Here is a 22,388-nt window from a genome sequence, read left to right as displayed (position 1 = left end):
GGATTTTTTATGAATTTATTTGCAAATTGTGGTGGAACATAAGAATTTGGTCAATATGAAAACTTTATCTCAATACTTTGTTATATACCCTTTGTTGGCAATGACAGAGGTCAAACGTTTTCTGTAAGTCTTGACAAGGTTTTCACACACTGTTGCTGGTATTTTGGCCCATTCCTCCATGCAGATCTCCTCTTGAGCAGTGATGTTTTGGGGCTGCTGCTGGGCAACACAGACTTTCAACTCCCTACAAAGATTTTCTATGGGGTTGAGATCTGGAGACTGGCTAGGCCACTCCAGGACCTTGAAATGCTTCTTACGAAGCCACTCCTTCGTTGCCCGGGCGGTGTGTTCGGGATCATTGTCATGCTGAAAGACCCAGCCACGTTTCATCTTCAATGCCCTTGCTGATGGAAGGAGGTTTTCAATCAAAATCTCACGATACATGGCCCCATTCATTCTTTCCTTTATACGGATCAGTCGTCCTGGTCCCTTTGCAGAAAAACAGCCCCAAAGCATGATGTTTCCACCCCCATGCTTCACAGTAGGTATGGTGTTCTTTGGATGCAACTCAGCATTCTTTGTCCTCCAAACACGACGAGTTGAGGTTTTACCAAAAAGTTATATTTTGGTTTCATCTGACCATATGACATTCTCCCAATCTTCTTCTGGATCATCCAAATGCTCTCTAGCAAACTTCAGACGGGCCTGGACATGTACTGGCTTAAGCAGGGGGACACGTCTGGCACTGCAGGATTTGAGTCCCTGGCGGCGTAGTGTGTTACTGATGGTAGGCTTTGTTACTTTGGTCTGCAGGTCATTCACTAGGTCCCCCTGTGTGGTTCTGGGATTTTTGCTCACCGTTCTTGTGATCATTTTGACCCCACGGGGTGAGATCTTGCGTGGGGCCCCAGATCGAGGGAGATTATCAGTGGTCTTGTATGTCTTCCATTTCCTAATAATTGCTCCCACAGTTGATTTCTTCAAACCAAGCTGCTTACCTATTGCAGATTCAGTCTTCCCAGCCTGGTGCAGGTCTACAATTTTGTTTCTGGTGTCCTTTGACAGCTCTTTGGTCTTGGCCATAGTGGATTTTGGAGTGTGACTGTTTAAGGTTGTGGACAGGTGTCTTTTATACTGATAACAAGTTCAAACAGGTGCCATTAATACAGGTAACGAGTGGAGGACAGAGGAGCCTGTTAAAGAAGAAGTTACAGGTCTGTGAGAGCCAGAAATCTTGCTTGTTTGTAGGTGACCAAATACTTATTTTCCACCATAATTTTCAAATAAATTCATTAAAAATCCTACAATGTGATTTTCTGGATTTATTTTCCCTCATTTTGTCTGTCATAGTTGAAGTGTACCTATGATGAAAATTACAGGCCTCTCTCGTCTTTTTAAGTGGGAGAACTTGCACAATTGGTGGCTGACTAAATACTTTTTTGCCCCACTGTATGTATGTGCTTGGGTTCTGTAACTAATACAGTACAATGCTGCTAGATCAGGGGTGTGAAAATGAAGGGCCTCTATCTATGAAGCAGGCCTCCTCTTACTCTCTGTTTGTCCCTGTGTGTGAAAGGTTCTGGAAGAGTCTAAATGCCTGGTGCGGAGCATTCTGAAGTCGGTCCTGGAGGAGGTGAATGAGAAAGAGTGTCAAATGCTCAAACAGCTGTGGTGCTCCACCAAGGGACTGGAGGCGCTCTTCAGCTACCTGCAGAGCAAGGTGTATGATAACTGACCTCTCACCTCCACACACCTGCAGAACTATCTATGGGCCACGAGATCTGGTCTTCAGGTACCTACTGAGCAACATCCCTGAAGATATAGGTCTTTGATCTTCAATTACCAACAGTCTTCTTTAACAACCAGCAGAACGCAGTTTGCCAGTCTCCGAGGCCTTATCTCCTCTCGTCAACATCTGGGCCTGCAGAGCACCACCATCAATGTTTGTTTTACTTTGGTCATCCCTCAACGTCTCTGCCTGTAAGATGAGCAAAGCATCAACTTCTGGAGAGGATTCATCTGTAGGATTCATTCTGCATTCATACTGGCCTGCTTGGAGTTCAGTTAACCCCTTCCAGAGGAAGCATTGACCTGGAACAGGAAGTCATGACAGTGAACAAGGCTCTTCAGGAAAATGGAGGCACAGCGGTGGTGTGAGTGCATGGAGGCAAAAGAGCTCATCTGATGGCTAATGTCATTGTTCAGTTATTTATTTGAAAATGTATTTAGATTTGATCCTAAATACAAAAAAAGCATACCATGTGTATATATTTTCTTTAGTCTTTCTGTTTTGAGGTGAAGTGTCCTCCTGGGCTCTGAGGTGTAGTGAAAATCAAAGCTATGCTTGAGGTCAGAGTGAAACATATATCTTCTCACTTTACAATGCAGTAACCCTGGCCAAAGAAGTAAATAATAATTGAAGTGAAACCTGTCCATTGAATTAGGTGTGGTGTAATAGGAGGGCCACTGGGGAAGAGTTAGAGGTAGGTAATGCCCAATGATACACACCCATAAGTGGGAAGTCACTGTGAATGGGCAGTGTTGACAGTGAACTCTTTCTGGATTTATATAGATCGTTTTGTGATGCTCTTTTGGAAGTGTTTATTCAATTGCATGTATTTGGTTTGTCAGTAAGGGTGTTTGACCTCTGATTGAATGTGAATGTGTAGAAGGGCCCTCTTTGACCACGACCAACACTCCCATAGAGAACCAGAGCTGTCTGATTGCATCTTTTCATTAGAATGTGGAGACTGTCGATAGATCAACAGGAGACCTCTCCCTGGAAATGGGAGGAAAGAGAGAGAGAGAATGAGAGTAAGAGGGTGAGACATGTGTGTCATCATTATTATATCAGCAGCATCATGTGCAGCGTCATCATTATCTTCAAGGTACATACAGTGCCTTGCGAAAGTATTCGGCCCCCTTGAACTTTGCGACCTTTTGCCACATTTCAGGCTTCAAACATAAAGATATAAAACTGAATTTTTTTGTGAAGAATCAACAACAAGTGGGACACAATCATGAAGTGGAACGACATTTATTGGATATTTCAAACTTTTTTAACAAATCAAAAACTGAAAAATTGGGCGTAGCACCACCTTTTGCTGCGATTACAGCTGTAAGTCGCTTGGGGTATGTCTCTATCAGTTTTGCACATCGAGAGACTGACATTTTTTCCCATTCCTCCTTGCAAAACAGCTCGAGCTCAGTGAGGTTGGATGGAGAGCATTTGTGAACAGAAGTTTTCAGTTCTTTCCACAGATTCTCGATTGGATTCAGGTCTGGACTTTGACTTGGCCATTCTAACACCTGGATATGTTTATTTTTGAACCATTCCATTGTAGATTTTGCTTTATGTTTTGGATCATTGTCTTGTTGGAAGACAAATCTCCGTCCCAGTCTCAGGTCTTTTGCAGACTCCATCAGGTTCATTCTTCCAGAATGGTCCTGTATTTGGCGCCATCCATCTTCCCATCAATTTTAACCATCTTCCCTGTCCCTGCTGAAGAAAAGCAGGCCCAAACCATGATGCTGCCACCACCATGTTTGACAGTGTGTTCAGGGTGATGAGCTGTGTTGCTTTTACGCCAAACATAACGTTTTGCATTGTTGCAAAAAAGTTCAATTTTGGTTTCATCTGACCAGAGCACCTTCTTCCACATGTTTGGTGTGTCTCCCAGGTGGCTTATGGCAAACTTTAAACAACACTTTTTATGGATATCTTTAAGAAATGGCTTTCTTCTTGCCACTCTTCCATAAAGGCCAGATTTGTGCAATATACGACTGATTGCTGTCCTATGGACAGAGTCTCCCACCTCAGCTGTAGATCTCTGCAGTTCATCCAGAGTGATCATGGGCCTCTTGGCTGCATCTCTAATCAGTCTTCTCCTTGTATGAGCTGAAAGTTTAGAGGGACGGCCAGGTCTTGGTAGATTTGCAGTGGTCTGATACTCCTTCCATTTCAATATTATCGCTTGCACAGTGTTCCTTGGGATGTTTAAAGCTTGGGAAATATTTTTGTATCCAAATCCGGCTTTAAACTTCTTCACAACAGTATCTCGGACCTGCCTGGTGTGTTCCTTGTTCTTCATGATGCTCTCTGCGCTTTTAACGGACCTCTGAGACTATCACAGTGCAGGTGCATTTATACGGAGACTTGATTACACACAGGTGGATTGTATTTATCATCATTAGTCATTTAGGTCAACATTGGATCATTCAGAGATCCTCACTGAACTTCTGGAGAGAGTTTGCTGCACTGAAAGTAAAGGGGCTGAATAATTTTGCACGCCCAATTTTTCAGTTTTTGATTTGTTAAAAAAGTTTGAAATATCCAATAAATGTCGTTCCACTTCATGATTGTGTCCCACTTGTTGTTTATTCTTCACAAAAAAATACAGTTTTATATCTTTATGTTTGAAGCCTGAAATGTGGCAAAAGGTCGCAAAGTTCAAGGGGGCCGAATACTTTCGCAAGGCACTGTATATGACATGTATTACAGTGCAAAGGTATAGCGGGAGTGGTTTGCTTAACTACTCTTCTGTGTTGACTAACCTTGCCTGAGACCTGAAGACTTCTTTTGGCTCCCAGAGCTAATGCCCGGCCTTTAGCTCAGAGGGCTACTGCAGTCTTAAATCGTGAAGACGACCAGGGTTTGATACCCCGTTGATTATAAAGGCATGTATATTACATTGTGAAACGTGTAGCTATGATATTTGGACAGATAATTATTTTGATATTACCTTGCAATTGGTTATTAGTGAGACATTGTGTATTTTTGTAAAGCACAGAAAGATTATGTTTTGTCCCAAAGTAATCACTGCTCTTTTCGTCTGTTGGCTGTCTGTGTTGTGAAGATGCAGTAGTAGTGCAGCTGAAGCAGATAATACCTGCATGTGATGATGGCTTCAGGAAATGGGAAATGTATATCTACATATATTGTATGTATGGATATCTATTTTTGGTTTACCCAATAATGAAATGTAGTTTTGTGGAAATTGTTTTGTATCATTCAGGAAGTGGTGGATATTTGCAGTTGTACACATATATGAACCATGTAGGTGTTATATGGTGTAACTATATGCATGTACAATATTGCAGATACGTGTGTTGCCTGTCAAAATACTTTACATTTCAGGGTATGTTTTGTATTGCCATAGTAAGCAATGTTAGAAATCTTGCACAATCATTATTTGTATTTATTTAAAGTTAGTGCTCAAGTTCCCCTTGGGGAGGCAGTGCCATAATGTTTCCCTTTTCCCAGGGGCATCTCTTTCTCTCTTATCTTCTGTTCCAGATTTTCTCAGTAAATTGCTTTTTTCCCTAGATCTGCCCTGTGTGATAGTGGTGACACAACAAAGACACACAAAAGATGGTTACATGTGGCATAATTATTTTGAAAGGCTGTTGATACCCACTTTATGCCAAACTCTGAAACAGTAATATTGCTATTGACAGCACTGACAAATCAAAGCTCTATCAATTTCTAATCAACCATTCCCAATTATATTTGAATAACAATTTCCCTAATTAATTTATTATTTGCGTGTTGATCAGTATATTGCTAAAGTATAGTGTAAGATTAAATGTATATTAATATATTCAAGATTTGAGTTTTGCCTGTACCTCTCCCCAACCTGGTCTCAGAGCATTTTGTATTCTGTACGTAAATTCATACACTCCATTTAGTGTGATTTGTTACTTCCGTATGGTATGTATTCATTTGTGGATGTCCATCAACCGTTTCGTATGATATGTTACAAATTTGCAAAATGTACAATATATATTACAATTTTCTAAACGTATGAGGTGGGTAACATTAGCTATCTGGCTAATGTTAGCTGGGGTTAGGGGTTAGTATTAAGGTTAGGGTTATGTTTAGGAGTTAGGTTAAAGGGTTAAGGATAGGGAAGGGTTAGCTAACGTGCTAAGTAGTTGCAAACTAGCTAAAAATTTGCAAGTATAGTTACTAATTAGCTAAAATGCTAAACTTGGTCATGATGAGATTCGAACTCACGTTCACGTTATACACCAACCCATCCACCCCAAACCAACTCATTTTTGCCTTAAGTAACTATCTGTCTTATCTAACCATAAAAAAACCTAAAATATTATACTACTTTGTATCTTGGTTTACATTTACTTTGTTACGTATAGTCTGAGACCAGGCTGCTCTCCCAGAACCCAAATAGAGAAACATTGTGTTTGAATGACGCATTTGAATAATTTGAAGTAAAACATGTATAATTAATTTGTTGAGGACTTACCCTTGAATATTATGACCGGCCCTGTAAGCCATGTGTTTAGGTTTGGTTTGTAAACTCCTATCATCTCTTTCTCTAGTCTAAAATCACACCTCGGGGTGCCTTAGAAGTTGTATCTTTTGTCTGTAGGATGCTGTATCCATACGTTGTGAGAGTTTGGGGGTCAAGCTGCTTTGAATAAACTATGACATTAATTTAAACATGGTGTTTTTGTTGTGTGTTTAAAAACTGTTTTGTTCCTACTTAGTTAACACACCTACAAACTATATTTTTGTTTGCTGCATTTGTATAGTATCAATGTCCTTGTTTGGATAAAAGCACACATCATTTGGATCAGATAAATATATTGTAGGCCAAACTAAAAGAGCATCCATCTGTACTTGGGCTCCTCTCCATTGAAACACACCACATAAAATAAACATGAATGGGTTGCTCCTCTATGGCACTCTCACTATAACCCTCTTCAGCATTTCACTCTGCTTTCCAGAAATGACTGGGGGCCTAATGCTAAACCGCTGTGAGTCATCCGGACAGGAAAAGGAGGGGGGATGTTTGCTCTGAATGAAACATTACAATGTTCCACACAATTACCTAGTGGCATTCATTCAGGATTTAGGCAATACCAACCATGGCTCTGTCTCTGTAGCATTTCATTCTGCATAATTAAGATCTAATGATCACTTAACATTTACAAAGTGCATGTTATTCCTAGTGCTAACTGCTGTATAGATGATGGTCATTGTATTGTGTTTCTCTGGAAGATCCACTGACCTTATGGATGTCCAGATGCTTCCCCTCTGTGTTCTGACACACACACACACTGGGTGGGAGCCAGACTATTCGTTTGACTGAAGTGCCAGACCAATAACAATCAACCACAGCTGAGAATAGCCCTCAGGTGAGTCAAAACGGCCTGCTCTGCTGTGATAATAAATGCAGTGGATTGTTCAGGCTGAATGGGAGCTGGATATGAACAACCCTCTTAGGCATCTGTTGAGGACTTGGGTGAATAAGGCTGTGAATATGACACTGACACATTTGTAAATTAATGAAAGGTCATGTGAGCTTGGAGCTTTCACATATAAGTAAAGTATTGGTTAACTACCCAAATGAAAATAACATCCAAGGCAATTCTGTGTTTTGGTAAACTTTATTCAATAGAAATCCAGTGTTCATTCATCATTGTCATTCCCCAGTCAGAAACTCAGACAATGTAAAACAATTATTTTGTTAAGTCCTTTAAATATGTAATCAACCATGATAGCAGTCCTCAAAACAGACACCCCCCACCCCACGTGAGCTCTGATCACTGAGTAGCGAAATTATCATTCACCACTGTCTATGACAATCCACCCCACCCAACACACATACTGAAACCAACATTATGAGAGACCTCTTGTGGCCAGATATACAAGCAGTAAAGTAGGCTTCTCATGGTAGGCCCCAGTAAATCCCAAGTCCTCCAATACCCAGTTCCTGTGGCCCTTCCTAGAGTATCGGCTCAGCCAGTACTGCCATTCAGAAGTCTTCCTTAGGGCCGTCTTTCAGCCTCTGTCTCATCTCTTTAGCATGTTGTTTGCTTTTCTCCCTCTTTGCAATTCGCTGTTGATCAGAAAGAGAAACATTGTTGAAAATACCAATAGTAGGCATCTGGTGAGGCATCCCTTTAGAATTAAAACCAAATTGCTGGTAGTCCTCACCTCGTCCTTCAAACAAGCTCTCATGGCACGGTCCATATCATTGCAATGGCCAAAGAACTTCTTGACATTGTGCTGAGGATGAGACATTAATTCCATATTTTTTGACAGGTAAGAGTGTAGCTGTACTTGACTGCTCCTACACATTAGTTTAGAACAGCTACATTGTAGAGCAATACAGTAGATCTTTCAGTTGGAGGTCTATGTGGGACATGTTCTTAAGATGCTGTTGAGTCGTTCCATCACAAAAAGCACAAAAAATAGGATTTTGACACCATCTCAGATTGTTCTGAAATTGTTTCTGTAGTTAAACGTATTAGATTAACACTCCTGAAACATTACTTTGTTGAAATATAATTTGATCTCTGAGATATTAAGCTAATTGATTGCACCCTAATTGGCCATTTTAATTTATAGGATTCATATAATCTTCAATAAATATATACTGAACAAAAATATAAACGCAGCATGTTGGTCCCATGTTTCATGAGGTGAAATAAAAGATCACAGACATTTTCCATACGCACAAAAATAGTATTTGTTTACATTCCTTGTTAGTGAGGATTTCTCCTTAGGAAAGATAATCCATTTCACCTGACAGATGTTGCATATCAAGAAGCTGATTAAATAGAATGATCATTACACAGGTGTACCTTGTGTGGGGACAATAAAAGGCCACTCTAAAATGTGATGTTTTGTCACACAACAATGCCACAGATGTCAAATTGAGGGTGTGTACAATTGGCATGCTAAGTCCAGGAATGTCCACCAAAGCTGTTGCCAGAGAATTCAATGTTAATTTCTCTACCATAAGCCGCCTCCAATGTCGTTTTAGAGAATTTGGTAGTACGTCCAACTGGCCTCACAACCGCAGACCACGTTTAACCACGCCAGCCCAGGACCTCCACATCCGGCTTCTTCCCCTGCGGCATCGTCTGAGACCAGCCACCCAGACATTCTGATTGGCTGGGCCTGGCTCCCAAGTGGGAGGGGCCTATGGCTGTGCAATGTTGCGTTTATATATTTTTTCATTATAGTACCTAACTTATGATTTGGACCATAATTCATGAGAAATCCACCCAGACCTCCACACCAATCCCACCCCAACAACCAGTATACAGTATCAGTTCTCTATGTCTGACAAGTAGTGTGGAGCTGCTGCTTGGAGTATTGCTTCTTCATCCTTTGAAATGTATTCCCTGTGATGTTCTTTTTTTCCCCGTTCAGAGAAATTAGCCATTGAAGTCGCTTGAATTATTTACCATAAATGAGTGTGAAAGTACCAGTTTTTGCCCACTAGATGCCGCTGTTCCTGATAATGCCACCACAACCTTTTGTCCATTTTGCTGGTCTCTTGTGTTTATTAAATAGATCACAATATTTTCTTTGTAACTTAGGGTAGAAAACCAATATATTTTGCTCATGGTGAAAATAAATTGTATGGTCATCCTCACAATTAAAGCCAGTCCTCCATGAAAGCAATTCCGTTTGGCCTTCTTTTAGGCTTAATTTGTGTCCAGGAAACGGCCCCTCTGTGTGTGTGATTTATTCCCTTCAAAAAAGGTCTGGGTTAGTTAGACCACACCTGGCGAACAAGCAAACCATTAGGCTACAGCAGTTCTAATTATTTAAATATTATGGTCTCATGGTCTTCAATGGTAAAAGTCCTAAACACACACTGTATAGCGTTTTTGCATTGATAATGGTATTGGGTTGGGTTTAATGGTAAATGTCACTAATCACACTACATTCAGAGATGTTTTCTAATAATTGTATTGAAAAACATGACTGCCATGCAAAGGTTAATAATTGTATTCTTTTATTAGGGTTCTCATAACATTTTACTCACTAACCCAAGTTTTGGGCTTGTAGGAAAAGTGTTCATATGAGAATTGCTACATACGGATAGCCCTCTCAGAAAGCTGCCATTTGTTGGACTATTCATGGAGAGTTGGGTTAAAGCATTAGGTTGTTAAAAGAAGGACAAACTGAATTGCTTTCATGGAGGACTGGCTGTACCACACTATTTATTTTCACCATGAGCCAACGCTATTGGTTTTCAACCCTAAGTTTCAAAGAAAATGCTGTGATCCATTTAAAGGTACAATACAGATGTTTTTACATCAATATCAAATCACTTCTGGGTACCAATTAAGCAACTTACTATGGTTGTTTTCCATTAAAAGGGTCAAAATGAAACAAAAATAGCTTCTTAGCAAAGAGCAATCTCTCAAGCAAGAATTTAGCTAGGACTGTCTGGAAATGGTCTAAGTGGGGAGGGAAAAACAGACAATTTCACAAATAATGCAAGAGACTTCAATGAATAACTTCTCTAAACGGGGAAAAACCATCACCAGATTCCCAGGGAATACAATACAAAGGGTGAAGAAGCAATACTCCAAGCCACAGCTCCATACTACTTCTGAGACACAGAAAACTGATACTGTATACTGGTTGTTGGGGTGGGATTGGCCTGGGGAGTGGTGGGTCGGTGGGTGGGTGGCTTTGACCATTTTCTTGAATTCCTTATGTCTTTACGCAATGGTAGGAAGAAGTTTGATCCAAATTGAATGTTGGGTACTATATTTGTTGAATATTATGTGAATCCTATAAATTAAAAGGTCCTATTTAGGAGCAATCAATTAGCTTAATTTCTCAGAGATCAAATACATTTCAACAAATAATATTTCAGGAATGCTAATCTTATCTGGTTCTACTACAGAAATGATTTCAGAACAATCTGAGATGGTGGGTGTAAAGGCTTGCTGAAATGACATGTAATCTAGTCTATGGTCTATGGTTCTCAGGCAAGTATACAATATCTTACCTCCGTGTGACACTGTTTCAGCAGGTTTATCAGTATGTTGCAGTCATCCGTGTGCAGGTGAGGTGACAGATCAGAGTGCATTCTGAGTTAAGGGCTTACCACTCCAACAATACTGGAAAGACATACAATACCAACCATGTTTGTGACTACAATGTATACTGAAAATTATTATTTAACGATTTGGGTTTGTGTAATGACTGTCTACTCTAAATTATACTCCATCCACCCAGTCCCTCTCCATCCTGCAAACTCATGGGGATGATCCGTTTTCTGTTTACACTTACCTGCAATGAGAGAGAAAACAGGTGTAAAACACAGGTAGGCAGGTTAAAACTAATACAGGTAAAGACATGGATAGCATTGCCTGTGTGGGTTAATGAAGGACAGAATACCAGACATAATGATAAGAGCCCATTCTTTCATCCTGATTCATCTCAAAGCTGTAATTCAGCCTCTACTGTAACAAGTAGGCTAGCAGTGGCAGCGTCGTTATTAAGTCATAAAGCTGTGGTTGTATGGAGATGGACTTTGCTACATATTCAGAGACCGGTTGAAATAGACTCAAATGTGTATGCAGCAAAGGGGCCAAGGAAACAAAAATTGTTCAATTGAATGATACTAGCTAGCTAGTTAGACTGTTCCAGCTATAGTCCTACTAGTACTGTAAGTAACTTAGCTAACAAAATATACTTGAATATGGAATTACCTTAAAGCTGTGAATAGAATAAGGTAGCTAATTGAATAAAGATATTACCAGTTCAGTTGGGATATCATTGAGATATCTATCTTCCGGGAATATAATATATCGTTGATCGCAAGTTGACCAAATGTCGCTAGCTGCAAGTGGCTAGTAGTAGCGAGAAATACCACTAAAGGGCAAATGCAACGTTCTTTCAACCCCTTGTTTTAACTCCTATTACTGCCAGGTTACTGTCGATGTATTTACATCTAGCTAGCTACTGTACAAATCTTGAAAAATGTGTTTAACAATTCAGACATAGCATTCGATTGTAAACCTAGTTATTCATTTGATAAAAGGAAGACATGATGGTAGCTATATACATTTATCTCAATCTTTCGTAAAGGCAAAGGACTACACTCTGATTGACATTACAGTAGCAAATCAACACCCGCTCCCATTGGATGGTGGTCCAATCACATTAATTGTCGATCACATGTGGGTGGGCATTCTTTCAATTGCACACAGCAAATAACTCCAGTCATTGCAAGACTGGAACATAAAACACATTATATTACATATTTATGTACGATTGTAGTATATATGCATCATAGCTATATCATCATATGTAATTCATCCTAAACACTGTGCATCTATGCCTCTCCAGCAGACGGCGCCATCGCATATTGCAGTGGAAAGACGAATACATTTTTACGAAACAAAATCCCAGATGTCAGTTTTCTATTTTTTTATTTTTTTTTACACGTTTTTGGTTTAATTTAGGACAATCTTAAACCACATTTACTAACATCTAAACACCTTTAAAGCATGTGAATATGTGGAAAACGTTATCTGAAGAGGAAATGACGAAACCGGAAGTTTGACCCACCAAATGAATCCGATTGGTTGACTCTCGTTCGGCGGTTTGTTTTGGATTTGCGTGTCTGCTGTTAGCTTGCTTTCTAATGCGTTTTAAGAGTTTAATTGGTTAAAACATCGATTTTAAGCATGGATGACTCTACAAAGCATATATTGCAACGTCTGATGCGACGAATCCCTTCTCAAATGCTCCAAACAATGCTTGGCAAGTGGGCTCATCTATCAAGGGAGGACCTGCATTCGCTGGACTTCACACAACCAAAATGGGTGTTGACGGAACATCTACTGGCTCTCTGTGAGGTAGATGTAACTGCTTGACTATATAGTTAACGTTATCTATCTAACTAGCGTTCTAGTGATGTTCTCTTTAGCTAACTTGTTAACTTAATCTAACTCACTTTAACAGTTCATCATGGGCTAAGTGTAATCCACATTTTTGTTATACAATCAACCCTTTCTGATATATCCTACTTGTATCTTTCCCAGGAGAATGGCTTGAGAGTGAAACACATCACAGAACTCGAAATGATCTGTAAGTGTTATTTGACCGTGTGAATTAACTAATTCCCCCCTCAGTAACTAATGGTCTACTTAGTAATAGATAATACATTTCACCAATGCTTTCCAGATATCATTGAGAATCCGAACCAGGGAATGTGGCATGGCTTCCAGCTCCTTGATGCAGAGGGTAAATGAAAGTCTCTATTACCTTGCTGTACATTTATAAGTGCTTTCACTGACACTCACAAAGTTCCTTTTGAAAGTGGACCCTAATCAATATTAGAGTTACAAGGTATTAGAGGTAGCCTAATCAGCATTACTGATAATTTCAAGTATATTTTTCTACACAGAGGATGCACCATCTATTGAGCTGACACAGTTCAAGGAACAGTTCAAGGCCAACCTCACAGAGCTCATCAGCCATGTATGTATGACTTCCATCTTTTTATATGCTTGGTAGAAAAGACAGAACGAACATTCATTAAAATGGCTTGTAATGTCCCTCAATTGCTGTGCTTGCATGTGCCATCTCAGTCAATGTCTGTGTTTGTCTTTCCTTCCAAGGTGTCTATTAAAATAAAGAAACACACAGATGAGGCCATATGGATACGTGTTGCCTGGGGGGACAACTTCACAAAGCCTTACCACCTTAAACCCACATATGTTGTCCACCATCTTCAGACCCCTTATGTCTTTGTGACGGGCTTGACTTCAAAGTATAAGCCTCTTTTAAACCAGGCAAGGATGCTTTCCTAATTGCCCCTGAGGGGATTCATAACGTCATGTTGCAATGCTTAGAATTCTGTTTCTAGGGTCTGTATCTCCTGTTTCACAAACTGAGTTCTGTCATACAGGCCTTAGTTCTGGCCACAAGATATGGCTCTATGAAGGACGCTCACCTCAGTGGACGGAACCTCACCGCCATCAGAGACCTTCTGATGAGGCAGTACCAACAGGTAGGCCTGTAAAAGCCTTTATCATGACCATCCCACTGCTTACTGCTAACAAAGAAAGCCTGTAGAACTAACTATAGAGATTCTGTGTTCTGCACCTTTTCCTTCATTCATAGGTGTTCCCCACCAAAAATCCAAAACCTCTTCAGGAAAAGAATCCTGTCCCTAGAAGTATGTTTTGTTGTCTGCTTATAAAATACAATTGTAATGTATACATGAACCGAATTTTTATTTATTTATTTATTTTTATTTTACCTTTATTTAACCAGGTAGGCAAGTTGAGAACAAGTTCTCATTTACAATTGCGACCTGGCCAAGATAAAGCAAAGCAGTTCGACAGATACAACGACACAGAGTTACACATGGAGTAAAACAAACATACAGTCAATAATACAGTATAAACAAGTCTATATACAATGTGAGCAAATGAGGTGAGAAGGGAGGTAAAGGCCATGGTGGCAAGGTAAATACAATATAGCAAGTAAAACACTGGAATGGTAGTTTTGCAATGGAAGAATGTGCAAAGTAGAAATAAAAATAATGGGGTGCAAAGGAGCAAAATAAATAAATAAATTAAATACAGTTGGGAAAGAGGTAGTTGTTTGGGCTAAATTATAGGTGGGCTATGTACAGGTGCAGTAATCTGTGAGCTGCTCTGACAGTTGGTGCCCAAAGCTAGTGAGGGAGATAAGTGTTTCCAGTTTCAGAGATTTTTGTAGTTCGTTCCAGTCATTGGCAGCAGAGAACTGGAAAGAGAGGCGGCCAAAGAAAGAATTGGTTTTGGGGGTGACTAGAGAGATATACATGCTGGAGCGTGCGCTACTGGTGGGAGATGCTATGGTGACCAGTGAGCTGAGATAAGGGGGGACTTTACCTAGCAGGGTCTTGTAGATGACATGGAGCCAGTGGGTTTGGCGACGAGTATGAAGCGAGGGCCAGCCAACGAGAGCGTACAGGTCTATGGGGCTTTGGTATATGGGGCTTTGGTGACAAAACGGATTGCACTGTGATAGACTGCATCCAATTTGTTGAGTAGGGTATTGGAGGCTATTTTGTAAATGACATCGCCAAAGTCGAGGATTGGGTAGGATGGTCAGTTTTACAAGGGTATGTTTGGCAGCATGAGTGAAGGATGCTTTGTTGCGAAATAGGAAGCCAATTCTAGATTTAACTTTGGATTGGAGATGTTTGATATGGGTCTGGAAGGAGAGTTTACAGTCTAACCAGACACCTAAGTATTTGTAGTTGTCCACGTATTCTAAGTCAGAGCCGTCCAGAGTAGTGATGTTGGACAGGCGGGTAGGTGCAGGTAGCGATCGGTTGAAGAGCATGCATTTAGTTTTACTTGTATTTAAGAGCAATTGGAGGCCACGGAAGGAGAGTTGTATGGCATTGAAGCTTGCCTGGAGGGTTGTTAATACAGTGTCCAAAGAAGGGCCGGAAGTATACAGAATGGTGTCGTCTGCGTAGAGGTGGATCAGAGACTCACCAGCAGCAAGAGCGACCTCATTGATGTATACAGAGAAGAGAGTCGGTCCAAGAATTGAACCCTGTGGCACCCCCATAGAGACTGCCAGAGGTCCGGACAACAGACCCTCCGATTTGACACACTGAACTCTATCAGAGAAGTAGTTGGTGAACCAGGCGAGGCAATCATTTGAGAAACCAAGGCTGTTGAGTCTGCCGATGAGGATGTGGTGATTGACAGAGTCGAAAGCCTTGGCCAGATCAATGAATACGGCTGCACAGTAATGTTTCTTATCGATGGCGGTTAAGATATCGTTTAGGACCTTGAGCGTGGCTGAGGTGCACCCATGACCAGCTCTGAAACCAGATTGCATAGCAGAGAAGGTATGGTGAGATTCGAAATGGTCGGTAATCTGTTTGTTAACTTGGCTTTCGAAGACCTTAGAAAGGCATGGTAGGATAGATATAGGTCTGTAGCAGTTTGGGTCAAGAGTGTCCCCCCCCCTTTGAAGAGGGGGATGACCGCAGCTGCTTTCCAATCTTTGGGAATCTCAGACGACACAAAAGAGAGGTTGAACAGGCTAGTAATAGGGGTGGCAACAATTTCGGCAGATCATTTTAGAAAGAAAGGGTCCAGATTGTCTAGCCCGGCTGATTTGTAGGGGTCCAGATTTTGCAGCTCTTTCAGAACATCAGCTGAATGGATTTGGGAGAAGGAGAAATGGGGAAGGCTTGGGCGAGTTGCTGTTGGGGGTGCAGTGCTGTTGACAGGGGTAGGAGTAGCCAGGTGGAAAGCATGGCCAGCAGTAGAAAAATGCTTATTGAAATTTTCAATTATGGTGGATTTATCAGTGGTGACAGTGTTTCCTATCTTCAGTGCAGTGGGCAGCTGGGAGGTGTTCTTATTCTCCATGGACTTTACAGTTGTCAGAACTTTTTTGAGTTAGTGTTGCAAGAAGCAAATTTCTGCTTGAAAAAGCTAGCCTTGGCTTTTCTAACTGCCTGTGTATAATGGTTTCTAGCTTCCCTGAACAGCTGCATATCACGGGGGCTGTTCGATGCTAATGCAGAACGCCATAGGATGTTTTTGTGTTGGTTAAGGGCAGTCAGGTCTGGGGAGAACCAAGGGCTATATCTGTTCCTGGTTCTAAATTTCTTGAATGGGGCATGTTTATTTAAGATGGTTAGGAAGGCATTTAAAAAAAATATCCAGGCATCCTCTACTGACGGGATGAGGTCAATATCCTTCCAGGATACCCCGGCCAGGTCGATTAGAAAGGCCTGCTCGCTGAAGTGTTTCAGGGAGCGTTTTACAGTGATGAGAGGAGGTCGTTTGACCGCTGACCCATTACGGATGCAGGCAATGAGGCAGTGATCGCTGAGATCTTGGTTGAAAACAGCAGAGGTGTATTTAGAGGGGAAGTTGGTTAGGATGATATCTATGAGGGTGCCCGTGTTTAAGTCTTTGGGGAGGTACCTGATAGGTTCATTGATACTTTGTGTGAGATTGAGGGCATCACGTTTAGATTGTAGGATGGCTGGGGTGTTAAGCATGTTCCAGTTTAGGTCGCCTAGCAGCACGAGCTCTGAAGATAGATGGGGGGCAATCAGTTCACATATGGTGTCCAGAGCACAGCTGGGGGCAGAGGGTGGTCTATAGCAGGCGGCAACGGTGAGAGACTTGTTTTTAGCGAGGTGGATTTTTAAAAGTAGAAGTTCAAATTGTTTGGGTACAGACCTGGATAGTAGGACAGAACTCTGCAGGCTATCTTTGCAGTAGATTGCAACACCGCCCCCTTTGGCAGTTCTATCTTGTCTGAAAATGTTGTAGTTTGGAATTAAAATGTCTGAATTTTTGGTGGTCTTCCTAAGCTAGGATTCAGACACAGCTAGAACATCCGGGTTGGCAGAGTGTGCTAAAGCAGTGAATAGAACAAACTTAGGGAGGAGGCTTCTAATGTTAACATGCATGAAACCAAGGCTATTACGGTTACAGAAGTCGTCAAAAGAGAGCGCCTGGGGAATAGGAGTGGAGCTAGGCACTGCAGGGCCTGGATTCACCTCTACATCGCCAGAGGAACATAGGAGGAGTAGAATAAGGGTGCGGCTAAAAGCAATAAGAATTGGTCGTCTAGAACGTCTGGAACAGAGAGTAAAAGGAGGTTTCTGGGGGCGATAAAATAGCATCAAGGTATAATGTACAGACAAAGGTAAGGTAGGATGTGAATACAGTGGAGGTAAACCTAGGTATTGAGTGATGAAGAGAGAGATATTGTCTCTAGAAACATCATTGAAACCAGGAGATGTCATTGCATGTGTGGGTGGTGGAACTAATAGGTTGGATAAGGTATAGAGAGCAGGACTAGAGGCTCTACAGTGAAATAAGCCAATAAACACTAACCAGAACAGCAATGGACAAGACATATTGACATTAAGGAGAGGCATGCTTAGTCGAGTGATCAAAAGGGTCCAGTGAGTGGAGAGGTTGGTTGAGGGTCACAGCGATTTAGACAGCTAGCCAGGCCATCGGTAGCAAGCTAGCATAGGATGGAGGTCTGTTGTTAGCCACCTCTTGCGTTCGGTCAGTAGATTAGTGGGGTTCCGTGTGGTAGAGGGGATTAATCCAAATCACACAACAACAACAAAAATAAGAACAATAGATATAGTTATAGAGGCCCAAGAAGAAAACATAATAATAATAATAAAAAATAAATAAATTGTCCGATTGTCTATTCAGATAGCAGCCGGTAAGACAGCTAACGGTTAGCGGGCCGCAGATGGGCGTTCAGGTAACGTCGCGACGGAGGAGCCAGCCGGATCTCCTTCAGGTAGATAACGTCGGCAGTCCAGTTGTGAAGGCCCGGTGGGGCTCCGCGTAGGCAGTAAAACGGGTCCGGATAGGTGACTGCAGCCCAGGAGTGAATGATGGAACTCAGGAGTGATTGACGGAGCTGGCTAGCACCGGAATACTTGATGTTTGCTCCGGAATCGACGAAAGCCGATTGTCACACGGATAGAAGCTAGCTAGCTGTGAGATCCGGGTATGAATGTCCAGAGAGCAGTTGAAATCCAGGGACATGGAGAGAAAAATTGGTCCGGTATGTTCCGTTCCGAGCCGCGCTGCGCCGTACAAAACTGGCGATAGATTTTCGATAGATTTTCGAGCTAAAGGATAGCTGATGACCACAAACCGTGGTTAGCTGAATACTAACGATTTGCCAGTAAAGAAGCTAACTAGCTTCTGATTAGCTTCTGGATTAGCTTCTGGGCTAGCTCCTGGCTAGCTTCTGGCTAGTTTCTGGCTAGCTTCTTGGAGTTTCTGGCTAGCTTCTTGGAGGATTACAGATCTGAGGTAAATAATACTTTTTTATAAATTGGTGAGGCGGGTTGCAGGAGAGTGTTTTGAAGATGAGTTGATGGAAAATAAAAATAAAATGTATGTGAAAAAAGTTGTAAATATATATATATACAGGACACGACAAGACGAGGACAAAAGACGTCTGAACTGCTATGCGATCTTGGAGAGTATTTTGAATCATGGTGACAACCACAACAAATTAGATATCAATAGAATATTGACTTAGAATGTCAGTGAAACACAAACTATTTTCTCATTTTAGACCCCAATATAGAGAAAGAACAGGCTGAGAATACAGAGAACCGACTTCAGATGGCCTGTGAGGCCTTTGGCGATGGGACACTACCTCAACTGCAAAAAGCTGTCTACAAGGTGCAAGAAGTTGAACTATAGTTGTTTACTTTCTCCTCGTGTGCCTACTGTGCTGTGTGTGACAATGTATTCTGCTCTCTTCTCAGCTGGAGACCAAGTTCCGAGATAACTCTAACAAAACGTTGACAGGCAGAGAAGAGCCCTTCAGAGGAGTGGTGGAGTTTGCCAGCACCAACCTCCTAGAGTCACTCAGGCACTGTGTGTCCTCAGGTACAGTATCTATATGTCTGGGGCTGGGCTTTGTTTAATATCTCCTTTAATCTCTGTCAATGGGAAGAGCCACATCTTCTAGTTTTTTGTTTTACCTTTATTTAACTAAGTCTTATTTACAATGACGGCCTACCCCGGCCAAACACTAACGACGCTGGGCCAATTGTGCGCCTCCCTATGGGACTCCCAATCATGGCCGGTTGTGATACAGCCTGGAATTGAACCAGGGTCTGTCGTGACTCCTCTAGCACTGAGATGCAGTGCCTTAGACCATTAAGCCACTCGGGAGCCCTTTGCTCTCTCTCGGGAGCCCTTTGCTCTCTCTCGGGAGCCCTTTGCTCTCTCTCGGGAGCCCTTTGCTCTCTCTCGGGAGCCCTTTGCTCTCTCTCGGGAGCCCTTTGCGCTCTCTCGGGAGCCCTTTGCTCTCTCTCGGGAGCCCTTTGCTCTCTCTCGGAGCCCTTTGCGCTCTCTCGGGAGCCCTTTGCTCTCTCTCGGGAGCCCTTTGCTCTCTCTCTCGCTCTCTCTCTCTGCACTCTGTTCCATACCCTCAGGTTGAGAAGTCAAGTCTTCCAGGTGTATGCTCAGCATTATAACGATATCATAACCGCCATCAATAAAAGACAGTACTCTGCAGCCGTCTTCATCGACCTTGCCAAGGCTTTCGACTCTGTCAATCACCATATTCTTATCGGCAGACTCAGTAGCCTCGGTTTTTCTGATGACTGCCTTGCCTGGTTCACCAACTACTTTGCAGACAGAGTTCAGTGTGTCAAATTGGAGGGCATGCTGTCCGGTCCTCTGGCAGTCTCTATGGGGGAGCCACAGGGTTCAATTCTCGGGCCGACTCTTTTCTCTGTATATATCAATGATGTTGCTCTTGCTGCGGGCGATTCCCTGATCCACCTCTACGCAGACGACACCATTCTATATACTTCCGGCCCGTCCTTGGACACTGTGCTATCTAACCTCCAAACGAGCTTCAATGCCATACAACACTCCTTCCGTGGCCTCCAACTGCTCTTAAACGCTAGTAAAACCAAATGCATGCTTTTCAACCGTTCGCTGCCTGCACCCGCACGCCTGACTAGCATCACCACCCTGGATGGTTCCGACCTTGAAAATGTGGACATCTATAAGTACCTAGGTGTCTGGCTAGACTGTAAACTCTCCTTCCAGACTCATATCAAACATCTCCAATCGAAAATCAAATCTAGAGTCGGCTTTCTATTCCGCAACAAAGCCTCCTTCACTCATGCCGCCAAACTTACCCTAGTAAAACTGACTATCCTACCGATCCTCGACTTCGGCAATGTCATCTACAAAATTGCTTCCAACACTCTACTCAGCAAACTGGATGCAGTTTATCACAGTGCCATCCGTTTTGTCACTAAAGCACCTTATACCACCCACCACTGCGACCTGTATGCTCTAGTCGGCTGGCCCTCGCTACATATTCGTCGCCAGACCCACTGGCTCCAGGTCATCTACAAGTCCATGCTAGGTAAAGCTCTGCCTTATCTCAGTTCACTGGTCACGATGGCAACACCCACCCGTAGCACGCGCTCCAGCAGGTGTATCTCACTGATCATCCCTAAAGCCAACACCTCCTTTGGCCGCCTTTCGTTCCAGTTCTCTGCTGCCTGTGACTGGAACGAATTGCAAAAATCGCTGAAGTTGGAGACTTTTATCTCCCTCACCAACTTCAAACATCTGCTATCTGAGCAGCTAACCGATTGCTGCAGCTGTACATAATCTATCGGTAAATAGCGCACCCATTTTTACCTACCTCATCCCCATACTGTTTTTATTTATTTACTTTTCTGCTATTTTGCACACCAATACATGACCATCTGATCATTTATCACTCCAGTGTTAATCTGCAAAATTGTAATTATTCGCCTACCTCCTCATGCCTTTTGCACACAATGTATATAGACTCTCTTTTTTTCTACTGTGTTATTGACTTGTTAATTGTTTACTCCATGTGTAACTGTGTTGTCTGTTCACACTGCTATGCTTTATCTTGGCCAGGTCGCAGTTGCAAATGAGAACTTGTTCTCAACTAGCCTACCTGGTTAAATAAAGGTGAAATAAAAAATAATAGATTTGATGTGGTTTTAGTTAGTTAACTGCTCATATATGGCTCCACTTCTTTATTCAATTCTGTCCATCGCCACAAGGGGGCAGAGGAACCATGACAGACTTTCACTGTGTCCATCTCATTCTCCAGACAGATGTGCTGAGTTGTTTGGTGCTTTTCGGAGGGTCTGCTATTGAGTGAGTGGATTCGATTAGACTCAACCGGGGTGAACCAGGCTATGGCCAGTCACATGACCGGCTAAAACCGGTGAGGGCAGAGTACCCTGCCCAAATTTAACAGTAATATGCGCAACCTGGTAGCAACATGGCAGCATGATGGATCATTTGGAAACGTACAACATGTTTTTTTCCATAAAAATGTATGTTCAAATTTTCAAACTAGCTTTCTTTGGGACGTTAGACAGTGATTTATCAATAGTAAACACTTGTTCAGGTGAACATGAAATCCTAACTCATTACTCCATGTGTTACGTCACTTTTGTTTCGTGCGGGGCACCTGCTTATCATGCCAGATAAGCTGCCCAGTTTTAAACACCCCCTGAATCCAATCACTTTTAACGCTGTGTAAACTCGGCCTATCCCGTGAACAGGGTGGGCAAAAACGAATCCCCTCAGTAATTGCTTGTGATTGTGTTTTACAGGTATGGCGTCAACTCCAGTCACCCCTCTTCTCTCATCTATCACACAGAAAGGGAGAAACTATTTTGTTATCACAGACAAAGGAGTTTAAATCAAGTTTAACTATAAGATCTACCACAACAAGTAGTGTATATTTGTATTGAATGTTGACATTTTCAACATATTTTTTAGAACACATTGTTTACCCATTCACTCTGTTTCAGAATAAATAAATTGACATATGTAATCTGTTTTGTTTTATTTAATTTGTTTCACTTATTTTATATGAACAAATAAAACATTTCTGCAATTATGTTGATGAAATTAGTGCATTTTTCAGAGTCCTTCACCCAAGTGTTGAAAAGAATAATCTTTGTTATTGTTTCTCGGTTAATATACTACAATCTGTGCTCTAATAAATGTTATTGGACGGATTTTTTTACTTTGTGTTACTTGAGTAGTGT

General features: G+C 41.9%; 3 protein-coding genes across 5 annotated transcripts in view; 2 read left to right on the top strand and 1 right to left on the bottom strand.

Annotated features, from left to right (window-relative positions):
- Positions 1–6,463, top strand: part of LOC110506621 (chromodomain Y-like protein 2) — a 47,912-nt gene extending 41,449 nt beyond the window's left edge. The window contains exon 7 of the mRNA XM_021586369.3: positions 1,577–6,463. Coding sequence (XP_021442044.2) covers positions 1,577–1,735 — 159 coding nt within the window. The 3' untranslated portion in view covers positions 1,736–6,463. The remainder of the gene's footprint in view (positions 1–1,576) is intronic.
- A 931-nt stretch (positions 6,464–7,394) lies between these two features.
- Positions 7,395–11,904, bottom strand: LOC110506620 (COX assembly mitochondrial protein 2 homolog). Its single transcript, XM_021586368.3, has 4 exons — positions 11,542–11,904; positions 10,788–10,899; positions 7,964–8,035; positions 7,395–7,865 (listed from the first exon to the last, which is right to left on the bottom strand). Exons 2-4 carry the CDS (start codon positions 10,866–10,868, stop codon positions 7,782–7,784), a joined length of 237 nt encoding a protein of 78 aa, XP_021442043.1. The 5' UTR covers positions 10,869–10,899; positions 11,542–11,904; the 3' UTR covers positions 7,395–7,781.
- On the top strand, positions 11,897–22,237 carry cenpn (centromere protein N). 3 transcript variants are annotated; one of them, XM_021586365.3, is made up of 10 exons: positions 11,897–12,645; positions 12,832–12,877; positions 12,974–13,033; positions 13,197–13,270; positions 13,411–13,584; positions 13,701–13,802; positions 13,916–13,970; positions 18,887–18,996; positions 19,083–19,206; positions 21,948–22,237. In XM_021586365.3, exons 1-10 carry the CDS (start codon positions 12,475–12,477, stop codon positions 22,034–22,036), a joined length of 1,005 nt encoding a protein of 334 aa, XP_021442040.1. In that variant the 5' UTR covers positions 11,897–12,474; the 3' UTR covers positions 22,037–22,237. The 3 variants fall into 3 exon arrangements, 2 of the variants coding, with proteins under 2 accessions (XP_021442040.1, XP_090078560.1); XR_016492283.1 differs by lacking the exon at positions 13,916–13,970 and having other exon boundaries at positions 12,357–12,645; XM_090222434.1 differs by lacking the exons at positions 13,916–13,970; positions 18,887–18,996 and having other exon boundaries at positions 12,357–12,645.
- Positions 22,238–22,388: the final 151 nt, after the last annotated feature.

Source organism: Oncorhynchus mykiss, chromosome 26 (assembly GCF_057628025.1).
Source record: "Oncorhynchus mykiss isolate SJ-2025 chromosome 26, ASM5762802v1, whole genome shotgun sequence".
NCBI lineage: Eukaryota > Metazoa > Chordata > Actinopteri > Salmoniformes > Salmonidae > Oncorhynchus > Oncorhynchus mykiss.
The sequence above is the reverse complement of the archived record's forward strand: the minus strand, read 5'-3'. Positions and strand labels throughout refer to the sequence as shown.

Bases quoted from the DNA above. Each gene is read 5' to 3' on its own strand.
- LOC110506620 (XM_021586368.3), bottom strand. From the start codon at position 10,868: ATGCACTCTGATCTGTCACCTCACCTGCACACGGATGACTGCAACATA. The intron at 8,036-10,787 runs GTAAGATATTGT...TCTCATCCTCAG, and splicing joins TGAAACAGTGTCACACGGAG to CACAATGTCAAGAAGTTCTT. The intron at 7,866-7,963 runs GTGAGGACTACC...TCTGATCAACAG, and splicing joins GAGCTTGTTTGAAGGACGAG to CGAATTGCAAAGAGGGAGAA.
- cenpn (XM_021586365.3), top strand. From the start codon at position 12,475: ATGGATGACTCTACAAAGCATATATTGCAACGTCTGATGCGACGAATC. The intron at 12,646-12,831 runs GTAGATGTAACT...TATCTTTCCCAG, and splicing joins ATCTACTGGCTCTCTGTGAG to GAGAATGGCTTGAGAGTGAA. The intron at 13,971-18,886 runs GTATGTTTTGTT...TTCTCATTTTAG, and splicing joins AAAGAATCCTGTCCCTAGAA to ACCCCAATATAGAGAAAGAA.